Source organism: Chelonoidis abingdonii, chromosome 3 (genome assembly GCF_003597395.2).
Source record: "Chelonoidis abingdonii isolate Lonesome George chromosome 3, CheloAbing_2.0, whole genome shotgun sequence".
NCBI lineage: Eukaryota > Metazoa > Chordata > Testudines > Testudinidae > Chelonoidis > Chelonoidis abingdonii.
Window position 1 is genome coordinate 87,012,042 of NC_133771.1, and position 19,204 is coordinate 87,031,245.

Consider the following 19,204-nt stretch of genomic DNA (forward strand, 5'->3'; position numbering starts at 1 on the left):
CCGAAACCCCTCTGATCTATACAGTAACTATGAACAATAAAAATTAACTATATAACTTTGAACTATATACACAACAAAATAACTAGAGAACTACGAGTAGCTAGGGAGGTGGAGGTCAGTGAGACCGCACTCCACTGTTCCAACAACCAACACGGGTGGTAAGAAGGAACTGAGGGGCGGTTGGGTTGGCAGGGGTATATATCCGGCGCCATGGCGGCACCACTCCAGGGGACGCCCAGCCGACGCACCGAGTGTTGCTAGGGTAAAAATCTTCCGACGAACGTGCATGCAGCGCGCACACACCTAACTGGAATGGATATGAGCAAGCACTCGAAGAAGAACATAGCATTATATAAACATTATACAAGCTACACAAGATGTGACTTATTGCATTCTGGCTCTGATGCTCTTTCTTGCTGCTACTTCCCTACCTTTCACAGGTGCAGTTCCTGCTCCTAGTAAAGCTACCCTTCATCCTATTCCAACCTTGCTGAGGCCATTGAGCCCCTTGGATACTCACATTCAATTCCGCCTGTGAAGCCATTTTGTAATAGTGTCCTCGAAACTCTGCTGCAGACTGCAATGATGAGGTTATAGAGCAGTCAACCAGTTCACCTTTTTTTGCGAGGCTGACAGGACAGTATTGTCCAAACTCTCCCAGGCGAGACTGCAGTTCTTGGGGTGTGATACATAAATCAGCAATACTGGCTGCTTTTCCTGTCGATAATGGAATAAAATGTTATTTTGTAACTTTTAAACATTTTTCATATGCAGTACAAAATGTCGCAGTTTTTGAGGATTATATCCATTGTGGAAATGTAATGCTTATACTCGATGAGAATCACAAACTGGCAATCTTTATAAATAATTTGATTATTAAAGTAACTAGGTTGCAATATATTTTATTAATTTATGTTGGTAATCTTTTCTTTAGCAATTACTTAAGAAATACAATAGCTAATGTTGCAAGAGCCTACTCATGATTAATTTATTAGTCAGATTTCTTTGAGGTAGTTTAGCATTACAGGTGTACTGTTTCATTCCTCTGATGCAAAGGAACATTTCAATTGTTATTTGATTTCTTGACATGGATGAGAATGAGTTTAAATTAGAATGTGATTAAGAACTCTCATTTATTCACCCCAGTCTTACAAACTTGAGGGTCTAGCTAACAGAGTTCTTCAAGATCTTTTGGAATAAAATATCTAAGAAAATCCAGTTTATATTTTAAAAGCCTGATGTTCAAATTCTAGATTAAAGAGGAATTAAATATTATTTGGGTTATAACTGAAGTTTAGAAGATTGAAGTTTGGATGCCAATATGAGGGCTGTAACAGGAGAAGCACAAGGAGGGTGTAAAATAAGGCAGCACGTCTTTCCTCCACAAGCATTCTAACTTACATTGCACCATCTTCAAGGATAGCTGTGGCCAAACTCAACCCTGGTGTAAGATAACTCAACAATTAAAATGTGTCAGTTTATGCCAGGACTGTATTTGATCCCCTCAGAACCAATTTAAGTAACATTTGTTATGTACTCATACTAATACCAAATCAATGCATATTATGTTAGTTCACCACTTGCACCCCTCACCCCAGTTACATTTGGGAGAAGAGAAAATATCTGCCTCTGCATTTGTGTTCCTGGATCTCAGGCACCAGCTCTTATCCTCCTATTGTTAGCAGATTTGTCTAAATGGGATTGTCTCCTCAGAGAGGCCAGGGATTTATTTATTCATGTATTTAAACTTAATAAAAATGTGAAGATTGTATATGGATGCTTTGTATGCGTGCAGTCTTTAAAAACTACAATAGAATCAGTGTACTCACTACACTCCCAAATAGTAAGCACTCCCATTCACTCCGCCCATCCACTCAGGCTTCTTCCATGAAGAAGCCAGGGAGTGGAGGCAGGACTTGCAGAGACACTTTGTTATCAAATCCATCCTCTGGCAGAACATCTCCTGCGACATGCTTCTGTACTTCACAGTAGCAGAATCTGTAATGCCTTCACAGAGTGGCAGATAGCAACAGAATCCTTACTAGGAGAAGAGGAATCAACATATGGATCCTGAGGAATCTGTGATATCTAACTCACAGAGAACTGCTAAGGAGCCAAGGACCAATTAAAGCTTCTGTTTCCTGCCTTCCTATGACTCCTAGTTCCTTGCTTTCCAACCTCACCAACTCCTCCCCTCCCTGCAAAAAAACTAAAAAGAAAGGAATTCCCAGACAAACAAAAATTTTGATAAAAAAACAAAACCTTAGTGAGACGTGATAGGTGACGTACTATCTTTTATTGGATCAGCTTCTGTTGGTGAAAGACAAACTTTCAAGCTACATAGCTCTTCTTCAGGATGTCTGTGTAGCTTTGTGTTGCTCAAAAGCATGTCTCTTTCACAAATACAAGTCGGTCCAATGAAAGATATTGCCTCACTCATTTTGTCTCTCTAATATCCTGGGACCAACATGGCTACAACAACACTGCAAAAAACAAATCTTGTAAGATTAACCTTAATTCTGAATTTTCTGTGTTTATAAATGTATTTTTATTTATACTAGTTTATGAAACAAAGCATCAGTCATAGGCTGAGCATCCTTAATAAGTACTTCAAATATATAAGTAGAATAAAAGGTCTCTTCCAGTGCCTTCCACTAGACAATACTCTGGCAATCACAAAAATATAAACAAAACTTCAACCCCCAAACAGATTCTACTGCACTACCTAACAACCTAAGAGGAAATTTTTGAGGATTTGGGAAGGAAATAAGCCCTTCAGCAAATCCTGAAGGTCAGCAAACTCAGGCTACTTTGCACCAAGGGGTGAAGGGTGAGGAAGCAAATTCCAAAAGGTGCTAAGGCGTCCTACTGGAGAACATCTTAATCGCAACTCCTTTTCATATCAACTGGCCTCCAGCTCAACCAACTCTGCTGACCTCAGCTGTGATAATATGTCACAAGGCGAGACAGGTGGTCTCTTAAGGCTTGTCTACACAAACTTTTAGTTTGTGCTAAGGTGAGGACAAGTCCTTAGACCTTGTCTACGCTGGAAAAATGCATCATAGGGCTTGTCTACACAGAGAAGATGCACCAGTTTAACTTAAACTGGTTTAAGAACTGATTTACTTAAATTGATGCACACTCTTTTTGTGGACATACTTATAACAGTTTAAAACCAGTAATAGCAGTTTAGCTTGCATTAGAAATTTAAAGGTGCAAACTAAACAGATATAAATTGATTTTAGAACATCCACACATTAAATTGTATTGGTTTAAGGAGGGACACCTGGAACATGGGTTTGCATCCTTGACCACCTTGGCTAATAGCCATTGATGGATCATGAACTTGCCTAATTCTTTTCTGAACCCAGTTATACTTCACAACATCCACTGAGAGTTCCACAGGCTGACTGTGCCATGTGAGAAGAAGTATATCCTTCTGTTTATTTTTAAACTTGCTGCCTATTAATTTCATGACCCCTATTTCTTGTGCTATGTGAAGGGATAAATAACACTTCCCTATTCATTTTCTCCATACTATTCATGATTTTATAGATCTCTACCATATCCTCCTTTAGTCTCTTCTTTTTGAAATTGAACAGTCCCAGGCTTTTTAACCTCCCCTCATATGGAAACTGTTCCATACTCCTAACTGATCATTTTTGTTGCCTTTCTCTTTACCTGTTCCAACTCTAGTAAGTCTTTTTTTGAGATGGGATGACTAGAATTGCATGTATTTAAATAGTGGCATTATGATATTTTCTGTTTTATTATCAATCCCCTTTCCTAACGGTTCCTAATATTCTGTTAGCTTTTTTGACTGCTGCTGCTGTCAGCAGATATTTTCAGAGACTTATCTGTGATGACTCCAAAGATCTCTTTTTTGAGCTAATTTAGACCCCATCATTTTATATGTATAGCTGGAATGATTTTTTCCATTGTGCACTTATCAACATTGAATTTCATCAGTCATTTTGTTGCCCAGTTACCTAGTTTTGTAAGATCCCTTTTTAACAATTCACAATCAGCTTTGGACTTAACGATCTTGAGTATTGTCTGCAAACGTTGCCACCTCACTGTTTACCCCCCTTTCCAGATCATTTACGATTATGTTGTATAGCACAAGTCCCAATATAGATCTTTGGGTGACCCCGCTATTTAGCTCTTTCCATTGTGAAAACTGACCATTTATTCCTACCCTTTGTTTCCGATCTCTTAATCAGTTACTGATCCATGGGAGGCCATTTCCTCTTACTCCACGACTGCTTACCTCGTCCCCTAGAGCGCTTTAACATAGTGCTGTGCATGTTAAAGCACACTAGGAACTTTTAGTGTGCACCAGCAGGATCTATATGGATCAATTAATGCGTAACTCATTAGTAGGCTTTAGAAATCACACCCCTGTAGGGTGCATTACTTCACCATGTAGACAAGCTCTTTGTTAATATAATGTAAAATGGTGTAGACAAGAGGCTCTGTTCAAAACCCAACAGCATTAACCATGACCAACTAACATGTTCAGCTTCTATCTAGAATCATAGAGTTGAAAGGGACCTCAGGAGGTCATCTAGTCCAACCCCCAGCTCAAAGCAGGACCAATCCCCAACTAAATCCCGAATGGCCCCCTCAAGGATCGAACTCACAACCCTGGGTTTAGCAAGCCAATGCTCAAACCACTGAGCTATCCCCCCCCCATGCAACTATGCAAGTTGTGTTTTACATCATATTAGATAACATTTATTAGTTTCTGACGTGATGCATTTTCCCAGTGTAGTCAAGATATTAGATTCTTTATAAGTACTATTTTCTTGTAAGACTTTTATTACTACTAAGTAACTGAAATGTGCTCTGAAACTTAAATCCAGCTTAAAATGTTTTTGCCTGGGCTTTATTGCTTTGGATAATTTGAAGCAAATTAAAATTGAATCTAAATGTGACACAATGCGTTCCTTAAATTACAATTACAAAGCAGTAAGCACTATTTTAAAACAACAATTGTTCTTTTACCTTCTCTTATTCTTTCCAAATATGTCTGGATCTGTTTAATGATCACCTGAACTTCCTCAAATATTTTGTTCCAGACCCACCACTTGCTGCGGAATGCATCAACCACACACCAGTTCTGATGTTCCTTCTTGTAGTACGTCCTAATAGCATCAATTTGCTTTTTATAGCAAGAGTTCTGAATAGCTAGAATCTGTGAGCTGTCATGTATAGGGTACGGTGGACTGAAGAAAATAAAAAATAGCAATGATTTAAGAAACAGCACTGACATAAGAAGAATAAAAAACATACAAAATACATATTTTCCCTGATGATGATTATCTGATAGAATGTCAAAATTTATACATTAGAGTTCACTATCAATATTTTTTTAATTACGCTTATTGAAACTATAGAGCACTGTTGAGGAAATACAGCTCTGTTATCAAAAATCGTATTGTCATTAATACAGAAAAAATTGTCTTTCGTTCTTATCATTACACAATTCTGAGGAATCAAGTGGGTGTCCAGAAAACAAGCAAAATTCAGAAAATTACACTCTATTTATTTCCTGACTTTAGCCTTAATATTTTGAAGAGGACTATTATGATATTAATTATTACATGTTTATAGACACATTCTAATAACATGCCTTTAAATCCTAGTCTAAACAAAGTCTTGTGAGCCTTTTAAAATGGGAGCGTTGGTATGGTGGTAGGCACAATCCTGCATCCAGTATCTGAACTGGAAATTTGTGATATCAAGGTCCAAAAGAGTCAAGTAAGCATCAGATTCTTGTTTGGAGATAAGAAGCCATAATTTTCTAATATGTTTAGGGGACATGCAAGCTCCAAACTCAGAAAATAATATATATTTTATCCAATTAAAAAAACAATCTAATCTCAAACTGAGATGTTATGTGAAATTCTCAGAGCAATCTGGATTAGAACACAGCTGCAAATACTGTATCCTAAATAGTATAAATATCTAGTTTAAATGCATAGAGTATCCTGGTTCTTCATTTAAACAGTGCCAAAAGTACATATTAGGGATTTTTTTTAAGCAATAAGATAAGGCCCTTAATGTAATTTTAGTAATTATTCAGATTGCACACTTGGGCAGATTTAAGCCTATAAAATATAACTTGTTTGAAATTAAAAATGGGAGTTGTAAAAAACTCTTGCAAAAAGATAGTTCTAGGTCATTTTTTTGTTATGCAAATGAACAGTCTGACAGTGCAGCAGGGCTAAGGCAGGCCCCTTGCCTGCCGTGGCCCCATACCGCTCCCAGAAGTGGCCAGCATGTTTTGCAGCCTCTAAGAGGGGGCAAGGGTCTCCATGTGCTGCCCCTCCCTGAGCACCGACTCTGCAGTTCCCATTGGCCTAGGAGCCTTAGGGAAGGGGCAGAGCAGGGGGTCGAGCAAGGGTGTTTGGGTTTGTGCGATTAGAAAGTTAGCAACCCCATGTGAGTTCCGGCATCAGGGTAACTGGCTGGCTCCTGGAGTCGCTGGCCCACAAGACGGGGGGAGCGGGGTCCAGGCTGCCTCTGCCTTGCCACCTGGCCCCTGCAGCCCAGGTTACACTTTGTGAGCCTGCAATGTGTAAAGTTGAGAAACACTGGTTTTGTAATTTGAAGAAATGAAACATTACTCCTGACCTTTAAAAAGGCCTACAATTAGAACTCTTACTCAAGGAAAAGAGATAGATAATGTTAGAGTCAGTTAAGTATCAGTTTTACTGACACTAATAACTCTTTTGTGGGTGAATAATAAAATCCAGTAGCAAGGCTAGCAGATACAGTTTTTGGTAGTCACTTTCAGCAGCACTCAGATATTATTTTGTTGAGGAACATATGAGTACTTAAATTGATACTTTAGAGAGACGATAAGATTTACATGGATAAAATCATCACTCTATGTTAGCATTGCTACCTGTCAGTGCTTTCCTTGTCTATCAGTGCTCTTCTAAAAAGCTCCTTTGCATCCACTTGTAACTCAAAGATTTTCACTGGAATTATTCTCATTGCTTCCAAGATGTTTACTTGTTTTCTTGTTACAGGATATCCATCAATAACAACTCTGTGTGAAAACAGAAACATGAATACAGGTTTAAACAAAACTGTCAGTTCCTAATTTACCATTAAGACGAAACAGTAAATAGCAAGAACGTATTTTTAATTACAGCAAAAAAAAGATACCAACGGTGTGGTACTGCCCCCTCAAGTCAGTGCATGAGAGATTTGCTACTATTAATAACAATTAGCAGCAGTATTACAGTACTGTCCAGAGACCCCAATCAAGATTCAAGTCCCATTGAGTGAGGGGTTGTACAAAACTATAGGAAGACACGGCCTCCATCCCAGAGTTTACAATAAAATGTAATACAAAATATAGGAAGTGCATGTAACAAAAATTGGAGGGAGTGGAGGAGGTAGGCCAAGCATAAAAGGTAGGAACACATGGTTACGTAGCCTGGTGACGTGCACAGCTTAGCAGTTCAGAGTCACTTAAAGTTGGAGTTTTAAATAATGCGATCTTACCTATTTATTTATAGTGATCCACAATCCCCACTAGTCCTCCACATAATTAGCAATTTGACTGGAGCAGGATTAGGTTCCAAAGAAATAACATCTAAATCAACAACTGCTACTTTAACTTAAGGTCTGCCTAATCTATATGAGGGATTGGTGGGCCAACATACACCAAAACATTCCAACACCTTCACATCAAGGGAAGTTTACGCAATCCTGATCTCAAAGCTCAAAAATGCATGTCAGAGATCAATTAGGTGTTGTCCTGTCCTGTGAGAATTATCCTTCTTTGGGAGAGGAGCTGGAGCTTGTGGAAGAGATAAAGAAGTAGGAGGATTCTTAACTTTGGTCAGCTTGGCAGGCAGTTCCATTCTGGGGACAGCCTACTACAAATTTAGATTCCATAGAGGTTAGGGGACAGAAGACAGATTTTATTTACTGGCTGTTCCTAAAAAAACAAAATGGGAGCACTGAACTGTCAGTCTGCACTATCAGAGAGAAAAAAACTTGTGCAAGGGCAGAACAGGTACAGTAGAGTCCCAGAGCTATATGGATAAGTCTGAGTTGCCACTGGTATTTGCAGTAAGAGGTGCAGTCCTCATGTCTCAGATGGAGGGAGACATCAAAATTGAGAAAGAAATAGGAATTTTCAGTGTAGAATGAAATACTGTCATTTTGGTTGAAAACATGTCTTTCAGAAAATGTGAAATATTAAAGGTAAAGGAGGAAAGTGAAGTATTCTTACTTGAGAATTGTAGAAAATCATGCTTGAAAATTCTTTTTGAAGACTGAAGTAGAGAGACTGGTTTGTGCTCCACTGTGGACAGGACCAAAGTCTAACTTCTTAACGGACAAATTTTTGGTTCCATTGACATATTTTAATGAAACCACTTGTTTCATTATGGTTATGCAAATCAATCCTTATGAAAATAGTGTTATCTTACAAAAACAAACAGACAAACCTCTTACCCAGCAGTGCTGCACACATGATCCATCAGAGCCACTTCTAGAGCCTGGATGGCCAGTTCATCAGGTGCAGTCAGTCCTTTATGAAGATGCCACTTTAACATAAGTGCCAACTCGCTCTCTGGCTGATTATTTAACACTAGCCGTATAGCATCTCCCACAGATAAGCGCATTAACCCATAGACACTTGCAAACTTCTTAGCAACTGAAAAATATTTTGTTTTTAACACTCAGCTTTCACTTAGACATCAATGCAACACAATGTTTTATTCACAAAATTTTGTTCATATTCCGTAAAACTGTGACTTTCATAACTTACATAAATGTAGTATGCTACTGGTATAGAACCAAAAGACAGGACTTCTCAAAAAAATGTATTGTAGGTCAAGCTTGTGCATGTATGCATAATTTAAAATGCATTAATATCCAGACATTGAGACTGACCCCTCAAAAGCAATGTCTGCATTACTAAAGCAGTCACTGCTTAGTATAGGGCCAGGATTGGAATAGGAGGTACAGGATGTTACTTCTCCTTGTGCTCCCAACCAAGGGCATAAGAGGTGGAGCAGGCTAACCACCTCTTCAATTAGCTTTCTACCTCAAATAGCCATAGGATAAGGCTCTGCAGCAGAGGGGAAGGAGGGTGAATAGTGAAATACAGATAGGAATCACCCATCTCGAAGAAATCCAGATACTGCACAAAGTAAGTAACTCTCTTTTCTTCGAGTGATAGTCCCTATGGTATTCCATTTGAAGCGACTCTCAAGCAATTTTCATTCAGGAGGAGGACACAAGGAACTCTGTTGTACCACAGAATGAAGGAGCACTCTGCCGAAAGATTGTCTGCCAAAGAGGCCTAAACCAAAGTGTAATGTCTCACAAATGTATGAATGGAGCCCCACATTGCTGCTGTGCTGCTCTGCAAATTTCTAGGAGAGGAACATTTCAAAATGAAGTTACCATTGCAGCCTGTGCTCTAGTCAAGTGAGTCTTCATGCCTTGAGGAGGAAGGGTCGCTATTAGCTCATAAAAAAGCAGGATGCAGCCAATATCCACTTCAACAGTCTCTGTGAGGAGATAACTTCTCCTCTCATGCATTCAGCAAAGGAGACAAACAGTTTGGGACATTTTCTGAAGGATTTCATCCTCTGTAGATAGAAGGCTAAAGAGCAATGGACATCCAGAGTGTGGAGCTTCCTGTCCTCTCTGGTGGCCTGGAGCTTCAGATAGAAGACACATATGTGGATGACCTGGTTCAGAAGGAATTCTGCAATTAATTTAGATGTAAATTTAGGATGTAACCTCAAGGAAACCTTATCCTTATGGAAGGTCGTATAGCCCCCAACTCACCTGCACTTCTGGCTGAGGTGATTGCAACCAGCAATGCAACCTTCACAGACGAATGAATTAAATGAGGCTAAGGGTTTGAACAGAGCATTCATCAATGTTGACAGGAGAAGACCGAGGTCTCATGTTAGGGTAGGTTTCAGCACTGGAGGGAAGATTTTGATCAGTCTCTTCAGAAACCTTACTGTAGCAGAATAAACAAAGACTGAATGGCTGTCCACAGTGCTCACGGTTGCCAAGTATACTCACAAGGAACTGACGGATAGCTATTACATTTTTAAAGAGAGAAGATAACCCAGAATAGTGGAGATTGTGGATGCTTCTGATGACGGTGGCACTAGGAAAGAATCTTTTCCATTTTGCTGTGTGGCATTTCCTAGTGGAATCTTTCCTACTATTGTTAATGATGGATTGTATTGTCTCCATGCATGACTTTTTTAGATCTATCCAAATACTACACTGTTAGATGGAGTGATGCTGGGTTTGGATGTTTGATCTTGCCTTTGAACTGAGTCAGTAGGGCTGAGAACTGCTGAATGTGGATGCATGGATGTGAGAACATCTGGAGAATACTCAGAACCAGAAATGCCTGGGCCACCAGGGAGCAATCAGAATCACTGATGCTCCATCTTGTTTGATCTTCCTCAGAACTGAGATAAAAGGGATATGTGGAAATGCATACATCAGTTGTCCCAGCCACTGAAATAGAAATGCATCTCTCTAGAGTTGTGGCCTGAGCTGTCCTGGACCACTAGATCCAGCATTTCTCGTCTCTTAAGATGCAAAGAGATCCCAAGACAGGAGTTCCCACTGCTGAAAGATGCTCTTACTACTGAGTCATGTAGCTCCTACTTGTGGTTTCTGGAGAAAAGTCTGCTGAGGCTGTCTGCTAATATGTTGTGCACCCCTAGCATTGACCTTCTCCGACATGACTTGAATGTGTAAGGTCCAAATAAATGGTAGGAATTGTTTGTAGGCTTTATGCAGTGCACACAGCCCTAGAAGGTTTACGTGCAACTAGGATTCTCCAGGTAGCCTATGCTATGTGTTCATCCTGATGGGCTCCCCGCTCTAGTAAGGAAGCATCTGTAATCAGTCTTTCTGTGGGTGGGGGAAGGATAAAAGGAAACCCCATGCACACCATCTCCCTGTTTTCCCACCAGGAGAGAGAAGCCAGAACTCTGTGTGGGAGCAAGATCAGTTTGTCCAGATTGTGCTTGCTTGACATGTAGACTGTCAATAAGCAAGCCTATGGACACAGAAGGGAAAGGGTGTTGTAGCAGGGTGGTTCTCTGTTCCTGCCCTGAAGGGTTAAAAACAGCCCTGGGAGTTAAAAACTGTGGCTGGAGAAAGCAGCTTTTAGGTTGGGCTGATTGGGGAAAGTGGCTGCAGCTGGGGCTACACCCCAAACAGACTCAGCTGGCCCTATAAAGGCAAAGAAGCCAGGGGCAGATAGGGGTCTCTCTCTAGCTGTAGAGTGAGAAAGGCCTGGCTGCAGGGAGCTAGACACAAGGTACCTGAGTGAAGCAGGGCTGGGGAAAGACTGAGGAGCCGGGGAGCTCCAGCCTGGAAAGCCTCAGGCTGTGGCCTAGCATTTGGCTAATAGATACTGGGGGTTGTAGAGAGCAGCCCAGGGGTAGGCCAAGGCAGCAAGTCCAAACCCTCCTTGCCTGTGATGAGTAGACTGATTCTGCAGTCTGCCCCAGGGCAGTAGCCATATACTGAAGCAAGGTGGGGATAGAGGATGGGGGTTCCCTGGGGAGGGGAGACCCTGAGAGAAAGGGGTTACTGCCAGGGGGCAGCACCCCCATGTAAAAGTACACCGGGTCCAGGGAGGGACATGGGGGCCAGAGGACAGGTGGATCACCAGCCTGCAGAGGGCGCTCTAGAGCTGAATCAAGCTAATTCCTGGAAGTCACCAGCAGGAGGCGCTGCAGGGGTGAGTCCACTCATCTACAGGTGTCACATAAGTACATGAAGCTCTGTGACCTAGGATGATGAAACAGGTTTGAACAGTCATTTGAGAATTCAGCCACAGCTGAGTGATGAGGGCCTTTGTAGCCTGGAATCTGTCCTGAGGTAGGTATTGCTTTAGCTCTGATAGATTTTATTGGAGTAATCCTTTTCAATCATCTTCGTGGGACTAACTTAACTTTTCTACATCTATCTGAACCTCTGAGGAGTGTAAGAATATGAGTAGGGACAAGGCTGTCATGTGACTTCCCCATGAGCAGTCATCAAGGTAGAGAATAACGAACCCTAACAAAGGAGGTGAGGTACTACTTCTGAAAATACCTTGGTGAATATCATCAGTGCCATTGAGAGGCCAAAGGATTGCACACTGTATTGGTAACAGTCTAGGTTCACAGTGAATCTCAGAAACCTCTAGTGTGCAGGGTGGATGTCTATGTGGAAATAAGAATCCTTTACATCTAGAACTGTGAACCAATCACACTTGTTTAGTGACAGGATTATAGAGACCAGGGTGATCATCCTGAACCTGAGGCAGTGGATAAAGATGTTAAACTATCTGAGGCCTGGTCTACACTATGATTTCAGGTCAAATTTAGCAGTGTTACCTCGATTTAACCCTGCACCCATCCACATGACGAAGCCCTTTTTTCAGACTTCAAGGGCTCCTAAAATCAATTTATTTACAAAACCCCCGACGAGGGGATTAGCGCTGAAATTGGCCTTGCCGGGTCGAATCTCGGGTAGTTGTAGTAAGTAGAGGCCCTAAGATATAAACCTTGGTATCAGAGGCCTGGTATGAGGCCTGAGGCCTGAACTAAAGTAATGGTCAAGACTTTACTAACATAAAGCAAAGTAAAGCTGTGAGCCAGAGGCAGGCCCTGCTCAAAGAAGCTGGAAAGGAAAGTGCTGATGCTGCAAGAAGATACGTACCTAAAAGGTACTGAACACTAGATATCAGAACAAAACAACTCTATTCATCATATTACCCTTTTGGCCCTGTCATTGGGATGGGTCAGCCTGTTCCTTGTTATCTGTGTGGAATGTGCAAGTATGTGAATGTTCTGATATCTAGTGTTCAGTACCTTTTAGGTACGTATCTTCTTACAGCATCAGCACTTTCCTTGCCAGCTTCTGTGAGCAGGGCCTGCCTCTGGCTCACAGCTTAACTTTGCTTTCTGTTAGTAAAGTCTTGACCATTACTTTAGTTCAGGCCTCATACCGGGCCTCTGATACCAAGGTTTATATCTTAGGGCCTCTACTTACTACAGTAGCATGGATGCAATTCGATGGTATTGGCCTCTGGGAGCTATCCCAGAGTGCTCCATTGTGACTGCTCTTGACAGCACTCTTAACTCAGATGCACTGGCCAGGCAGACAGGAAAAGTCCCGCAAACTTTTGCATTTCATTTCCTGTTTGGCCAGCATAGTGCGCTGATCAGCACAGGTGACCATGCAGAGCTCATCAGCAGAGGTGACCCTGGAGTCCCAGAATCACAAAAGAGCTCCAACATGGACCGAACGGGAGGTACGGGATCTGACCGCTGTATGGGGAGATGAATCCATGCTAGCTGAACTCTGTTCCAGTAAACGAAATGTCAAAACATTTGAAAAAAATCACCAAGGGCACGAAGGACATAGGCTATAACAGGGACTCGCGGCAGTGCCGCGTGAAAATTAAGGAGCTCAGGCAAGCCTACCAAAACACCAGAGAGGCAAACGGCCGCTCCGGGTCACAGCCCCAAACATGCTACTTCTATGATGAGCTGCATGCCATTCTAGGGGGTGCAGCCAACCCCATGCTTTGACTCCGTCAATGGAGTAGAATGCAACACGGAAGCGGGTTTTGGGGACAAGGAAGATAGCTCACAGCAAGAAAGCAGAGAAACCAGTTTCCCCAATAGCCAGGATCTGTTTCTCACCGTGGACCTGGAGCCAGTATCCCCCGAACCCACCCAAGACGGGCTCCTGGACCCTGAAGGCAGAGAAGGGACTTCTGGTGAATGTATCTTTGTAAATATTATACGTGGTTTAAAAGCAAGAGTGTTTAATGATTAATTTGCCCTGGCATTCGCGGCCAGTACAGCTACTGGAAAAGTCTGTTTAACGTGTCTGGGGATGGAGCAGAAATCCTCCAGGGACATTTCCATAGAGCTCTCCTGGATATACTCCCAAAGCCTTTGCAAAAGGTGTCTGAGGAGGGCAGCCTTAATCCGTCCTCCATGGTAGGACACTACTACGCCAGGCCAGTAGCACGTAGTCTGGAATCATTGCATAAGAAAGCATTGCAGCGCATGGTCCCGGTGTTTGCTGGCATTCAAACAACAGCCGTTCTTTATGTGTTATCCTCAGGAGAGTGATACCATTCATGGTCACCTGGCTGAAATAGGGTGATTTTATTAAGCGGACATTCAGAGGTGCCTGTTCCTGCTGGGCTGTTTGCCTGTGGCAGAACAGAAATGTTCCCCATTGTTAGCCATGCAGTGTGGGGAGGGGTGAAGCCATCATCCCAGAGAATTGGGTGTCTGTGTATGGGTTAGCTGAGTTTGTGCTGCATGGAAACCGCAGCCCCTCCTTTTAAACTGCCAACCCATTTTAAATGGCCAACCCAACAGCTGCTTGGTATGGGAAATGAGGGCACTGATGTTAGAAAATATTCCCACATGTTATGAAGGTTAAAGAAGCCAAAAGACTGTGGCTTACCATGGCTGCCTGCAAGCCGAATTCCGTTGCCTGGCCCTGCATGAGTGATGCAAACTGGCACACCAAACTGGCATACCCTCAGTAAGAGGCAAAATGCGACCTTGTAACGAAAGCACATGTGCTACGTAATGTTAACAGCAAGGTTTACTGTGAAAGAGTGTACCCATTGTTCTATAAAATGTCTTTTTAACTACCACTCTCCCTTCTTTTTCCCTCCACCAGCTGCATATGTTTCTCCTTCGCAGAGGCTAGTGAAGATTAGAAGGCCAAAAAAACCCACTCAGGATGAAATGTTCTCTGAGCTCATGCTTTCCTCCCACACTGACAGAGCACAGCAGAATGTGTGGAGGCAGACAATGTCAGAGTGCAGGAAAGCACAATAAAAACGTGAGGACAAGTGGTGGGCTGAAGAGAGTAAGTGGCAGGCTGAAGAGTGTAAGTGGTGGGCTGAAGATGATCGGTGGTGTCAGCTTGCTGACAGAAGGCAGGAGTAAATGCTCAGGCTGCTGGAGGATCAAACTCATATGCTTCAGTGTATAGTTGAGCTCAGGGGTGAAAGTAACTTAAAGGACTTACTGGTACTCCAGAGTCCTGCAGAGGGGGAGGGGCCTCTATCAGAAGAGGTGGAGCCTCTATCAGAAAAGGTACGGCCTTTAAATCCCGGGACTTTTAAATCAGGATTTAAAGGGCTTGGGGATTCGGCTGAAGCTAGGAGCCAGGCCCTTTAAATCACCCCCGGAGCTACCAGCTGCAGAGGCGGCTGGGAGCCCTGAGGTTTGGGCAGGGGTGAAAGTAATTTATATTTTTTACCCATATGGTCCAAACACAAGCAACCCATCTCTCCTACATACCTCATAGATTCCTCTCATTGCATGACATACATAGAGAAAATAAAGCCACTATTACTACTACCAGTACTGTCTGTAATAAAACTTTACTATTGGAATAAGCCTGAAAAAGTGAAAACTCACTGTCACATTTTTCTCTATGTCTTCCCTCCTCCTCCAGCCAGGCTGCCGACACTAGGCTCCGTGCTTTCTCCCTGCCTGGCACTCAGCAGCTGCAGGGGCTTCCCTCTAGCTTGCAGCGGGGAGCAGGGAGACTGGCTGAGGGAGGGAGAAGCCTGCCTCCTGCATAAGAACAGTTTAAACTCAGCTGTTCCTTGCACAGTTCAGTAACATTTCAAAGAGGATCTGCAAGCAGTTTGGACATCACAACCATGATCCTCTGCTGGGGAGGGAATGGGATAGATTTGACCTTGGAAATGGTTCCTGATTTTAATTGTGTTTTTTGTGTATAGGAGATCCCCTCAGCCCGGGGGCAGAACAGAACTGCCCCTGCCATGGTAACACACACACACCCTCCCTGCCCCCGACACAACAACTGGGAGTGAAATTAACAAGGATGCCAGAAATGGCTCCTAACCCTGGGGGCTGAACTGTGCAGGGAACAGCTGAGTTTAAACTGTTCTTATGCAGGCAGCAGCAGCAGGCATCTCAGCTAGTCTCCCTACTGCAAGCTAGAGCCTAGAGGAGAACCTCTGCCGGGTAGGGAGGAAGGAACGCAGAGCCTTGTCTGCAGCCTGGCTGGAGGAGGGGGAGGGAGGAGACAAGAAACCAATGTGACAGTGAGTTTTCGCCTTCCACCTGCTTTTATTAGCTCTGGATTTAAGCTGTGCAGCCAAATGCTTGTATTTGTTGTGTATTAGTATTGGAGAGGGACTGCCCCTTTCCCTGCTATGGTCAAACACACCCTCCCCACTCCCACCAGCTACTGTGAGTGAAATTAACTAGGATACCAGAAACCACTCCTAACTCCGGGGGTTAACCACTCAGGGAACACCTGAGTTTAAACTATTCTTATGCAGGGGACAGGCTTCTCCCTCCCTCAGGCAGTCTCCTTTTCTTACCGGTCCGCCATACTGGCCCATACCGGCTTACTTTCACCTCTGGTTGAGCTGCAGGAAAGGCAGCAGGAGCACAGATTGCCGCTACAGCCCTGTGTAACCAACCATCCTCCTCCCCAAGTTCCATAGCCTCCTCACCCAGATGCCCAAGAACGCGGTGGGGGGACCTCCGGCCAGCCAGTCACTCCACCCCAGAGGATTGCCCAAGCAACAGAAGGCTGTCATTCAATAAGTTTTAAAGTTTTAAAGTGCAGTGTGGCCTTGTCCTTCCCTCCTCCCCCACCCCACCCTGTGCTTACCTCCTACCTCACCCCTCCTGGGCTACCTTGGCAGTTATCCCTCTATTTGTGTGATGAATTAATAAAGAATGCATGAATGTGAAGGAACAATGACTTTATTGCCTCTGCAAGCGGTGATTGAAGGGGGAAGGGAGGGTGGTTAGCTTACAGGGAAGTACAGTGAACGGGAGGGGCGGTCATCAAGGAGAAACAAACAGAACTTTCACACCATAGCCTGGCCAGTCATGAAACTGGTTTTCAAAGCTTCTCTGATGCGCAGTGCGCCCTCCTGTACTCTTCTAACCGCTCTGGTGTCTGGCTGCATGTAATCAGCGGCCAGGTGATTTGCCTCAACCTCCCACCCTGCCAAAAACGTCTCCCCCTTACTCTCACAGATATTGTGGAGCACACAGCAAGCAGTAATAACAATGGGAATATTGGTTTCGCTGAGGTCTATCCAAGTCAGTAAACTGCGCCAGCGCGCTTTTAAAGATCCAAATGCACATTCTACCACCATTCTGTACTTGCTCAGCCTATAGTTGAACAGCTCCTGACTACTGTTCAGGCTGCTGTCCAGGTGTATGGCTTCATGAGCCATGGCATTAAGTGGTAGGCTCAGTCCCCAAGGATAACTATAGGCATTTCAACATCCGTGTACAAGAGCTCGCCGGAGCTCGACCCTCTCCGGGATGGTGGGGAGCCACACCGGCTCACTACACCCCGTTGGTTCCGGGGAATCAATCCAGCCAGGGGGTCTCTCCTTGGTAGCCCTTGCTGTAGCTGGCCGAAATGCGGTTAGCCCGGCCCTGGCTCAGGGCGGGGCAACACCGCTAAGTCTGGGTTTGGGTCCTCAGTCAGGGCTGAGTAACCTTAGTACACAGTATTAAGCCCCGGCCCTGGGTCAGGGTGGGGCAACAAACGCTGAGTCAGGGGGCTCAGGCCCTCAGGCAGGGCTGAGCAGTAATAACAATTTTAAGCCCCGGCCCTAGGTCAGGGCGGGGTAACAAACGCTGAGTCAGGGGGCTGAGGCCCTCAGGCAGAGCTGAGCAGTAACCATAGGCTTCAGCCTCCTCAGGCCAGGGAGAGGGGGAGTCTGCCACCCAGGAGTTGGGTGGCAGGGGGGGATGCAGGCCCTCCCACTCCACTGCATCCCAGCCCGGGACCCTAGCAGCAGCTGAAGATCCGTTAATTAGTCAGTGAGGATCGTGGCCGCAACACACCAACATAGACTCTGGTAGTGTGGCAGCCAGACTAGGGTCGGCTGCCCCCAGTCTACTTCCACACTCCCCCTCAGGCCCTACGTGGGTCCTGGTGTTGGCCTCTGGGGGATCCAGGAGCATAGGTTCTTCGGGGCAGGGGTTGATCGGCAGGACCGGCATCTCCTCCGGATAGCGGGTGCAGGGCAAGTCCGTAACTCCTCCGGATAGCAGGCGCAGGGCAGGTCCGGCCAGTCTGGGCGACCGCCCTGGACCGCGGGGGCTTCCCAGTTGCAGGCTCTGCTAGGGAAATCTGCTCTCTCTGGCAGCTGGGCTCCCACTGAGCTCTGAGGGATGGCCTTTATAGTTCCGGGTCACTGCCTGACCCTCTGAGGGGCAGGCTCAGCACTCCTTAACTCCGCCCACTCCCGCCTCTGGATGGGCTCTTCCCCCTCCGGGGCGGCGGGGAGCCACACCGCCTCACTTCAATCCCCAGTGGTTATTTTCTGGTCTGGGAGAAAGTCCCTTCCTGCAGCTTTTGAAACAGACCAGAATTCCTGAAGATGCAAGTGTCATGTACCTTTCCCGGCCATCCCACGTTGATGTTGGTGAAACGTCGCTTGTGATTCACCAGTGCCTGCAGCACCATTGAAAAGTACCCCTTTTGGTTTATGTACTCACTGGCTTGGTGCTCCGGTGCAAAGATGGGGATATGGATTCTGTCTATCGCCCCACCACAGTTAGGGAATCCCATTGCAGCAAAGCCATCCACTATGGCCTGCACATTTCCCAGAGTCACTACCTTTGATAGCAGCAGCTCTTTGTGATTGCATTGGCTCCTTGGATCACAGCAGCCCCCACAGTAGATTTGCTCACTCCAAATTGATGCCCTACTGACTGGTAGCTGTCTGGTGTTGCAAGCTTCCACAGAGCTATCACCACTTGCTTCTCAACTGTAAGGGCTGCTCTCATCTTGGTATCCTGGCACTTCAAGGCAGGGGAAAGCAAGTCACAAAGTTCCATGAAAGTGCCCTTACGCATGCAAAAGTTTCGCAGCCACTGGGAATCGCCCCAGACCTGCAACACTATGCGGTCCACCCAGTCAGTGCTTGTTTCCTGGGCCCAGAATCGGCGTTCCACGCCATGAACCTGCCCAATTAACACCATGATGTGCACATTGTGAGAAGTCTATGTTCATGTCCTTAGCACTCTCGTCACCGCACTGCCATCGCCTTCTCACCTGGTTTCGCTTCTGCAGGTTCTGGTTCTGCATATCCTGCTTGGATAATGCACGTGGTGTTTACAGTGCTCATAACTGCTGTGGT

The 19,204-nt window shown here is 44.6% G+C and overlaps 1 protein-coding gene across 1 annotated transcript in view; it reads right to left on the reverse strand.

Moving 5' to 3' along the window:
- AK9 (adenylate kinase 9) overlaps positions 1 to 19,204 on the reverse strand; it is a 244,988-nt gene that overhangs the window by 20,851 nt on the left and 204,933 nt on the right. Inside the window, exons 34-37 of the mRNA XM_075064564.1 lie at positions 8,482 to 8,683; positions 6,914 to 7,060; positions 5,008 to 5,228; positions 521 to 717 (exon numbers count right to left, since the gene is read on the reverse strand). Coding sequence (XP_074920665.1) covers positions 521 to 717; positions 5,008 to 5,228; positions 6,914 to 7,060; positions 8,482 to 8,683 — 767 coding nt within the window. The remainder of the gene's footprint in view (positions 1 to 520; positions 718 to 5,007; positions 5,229 to 6,913; positions 7,061 to 8,481; positions 8,684 to 19,204) is intronic.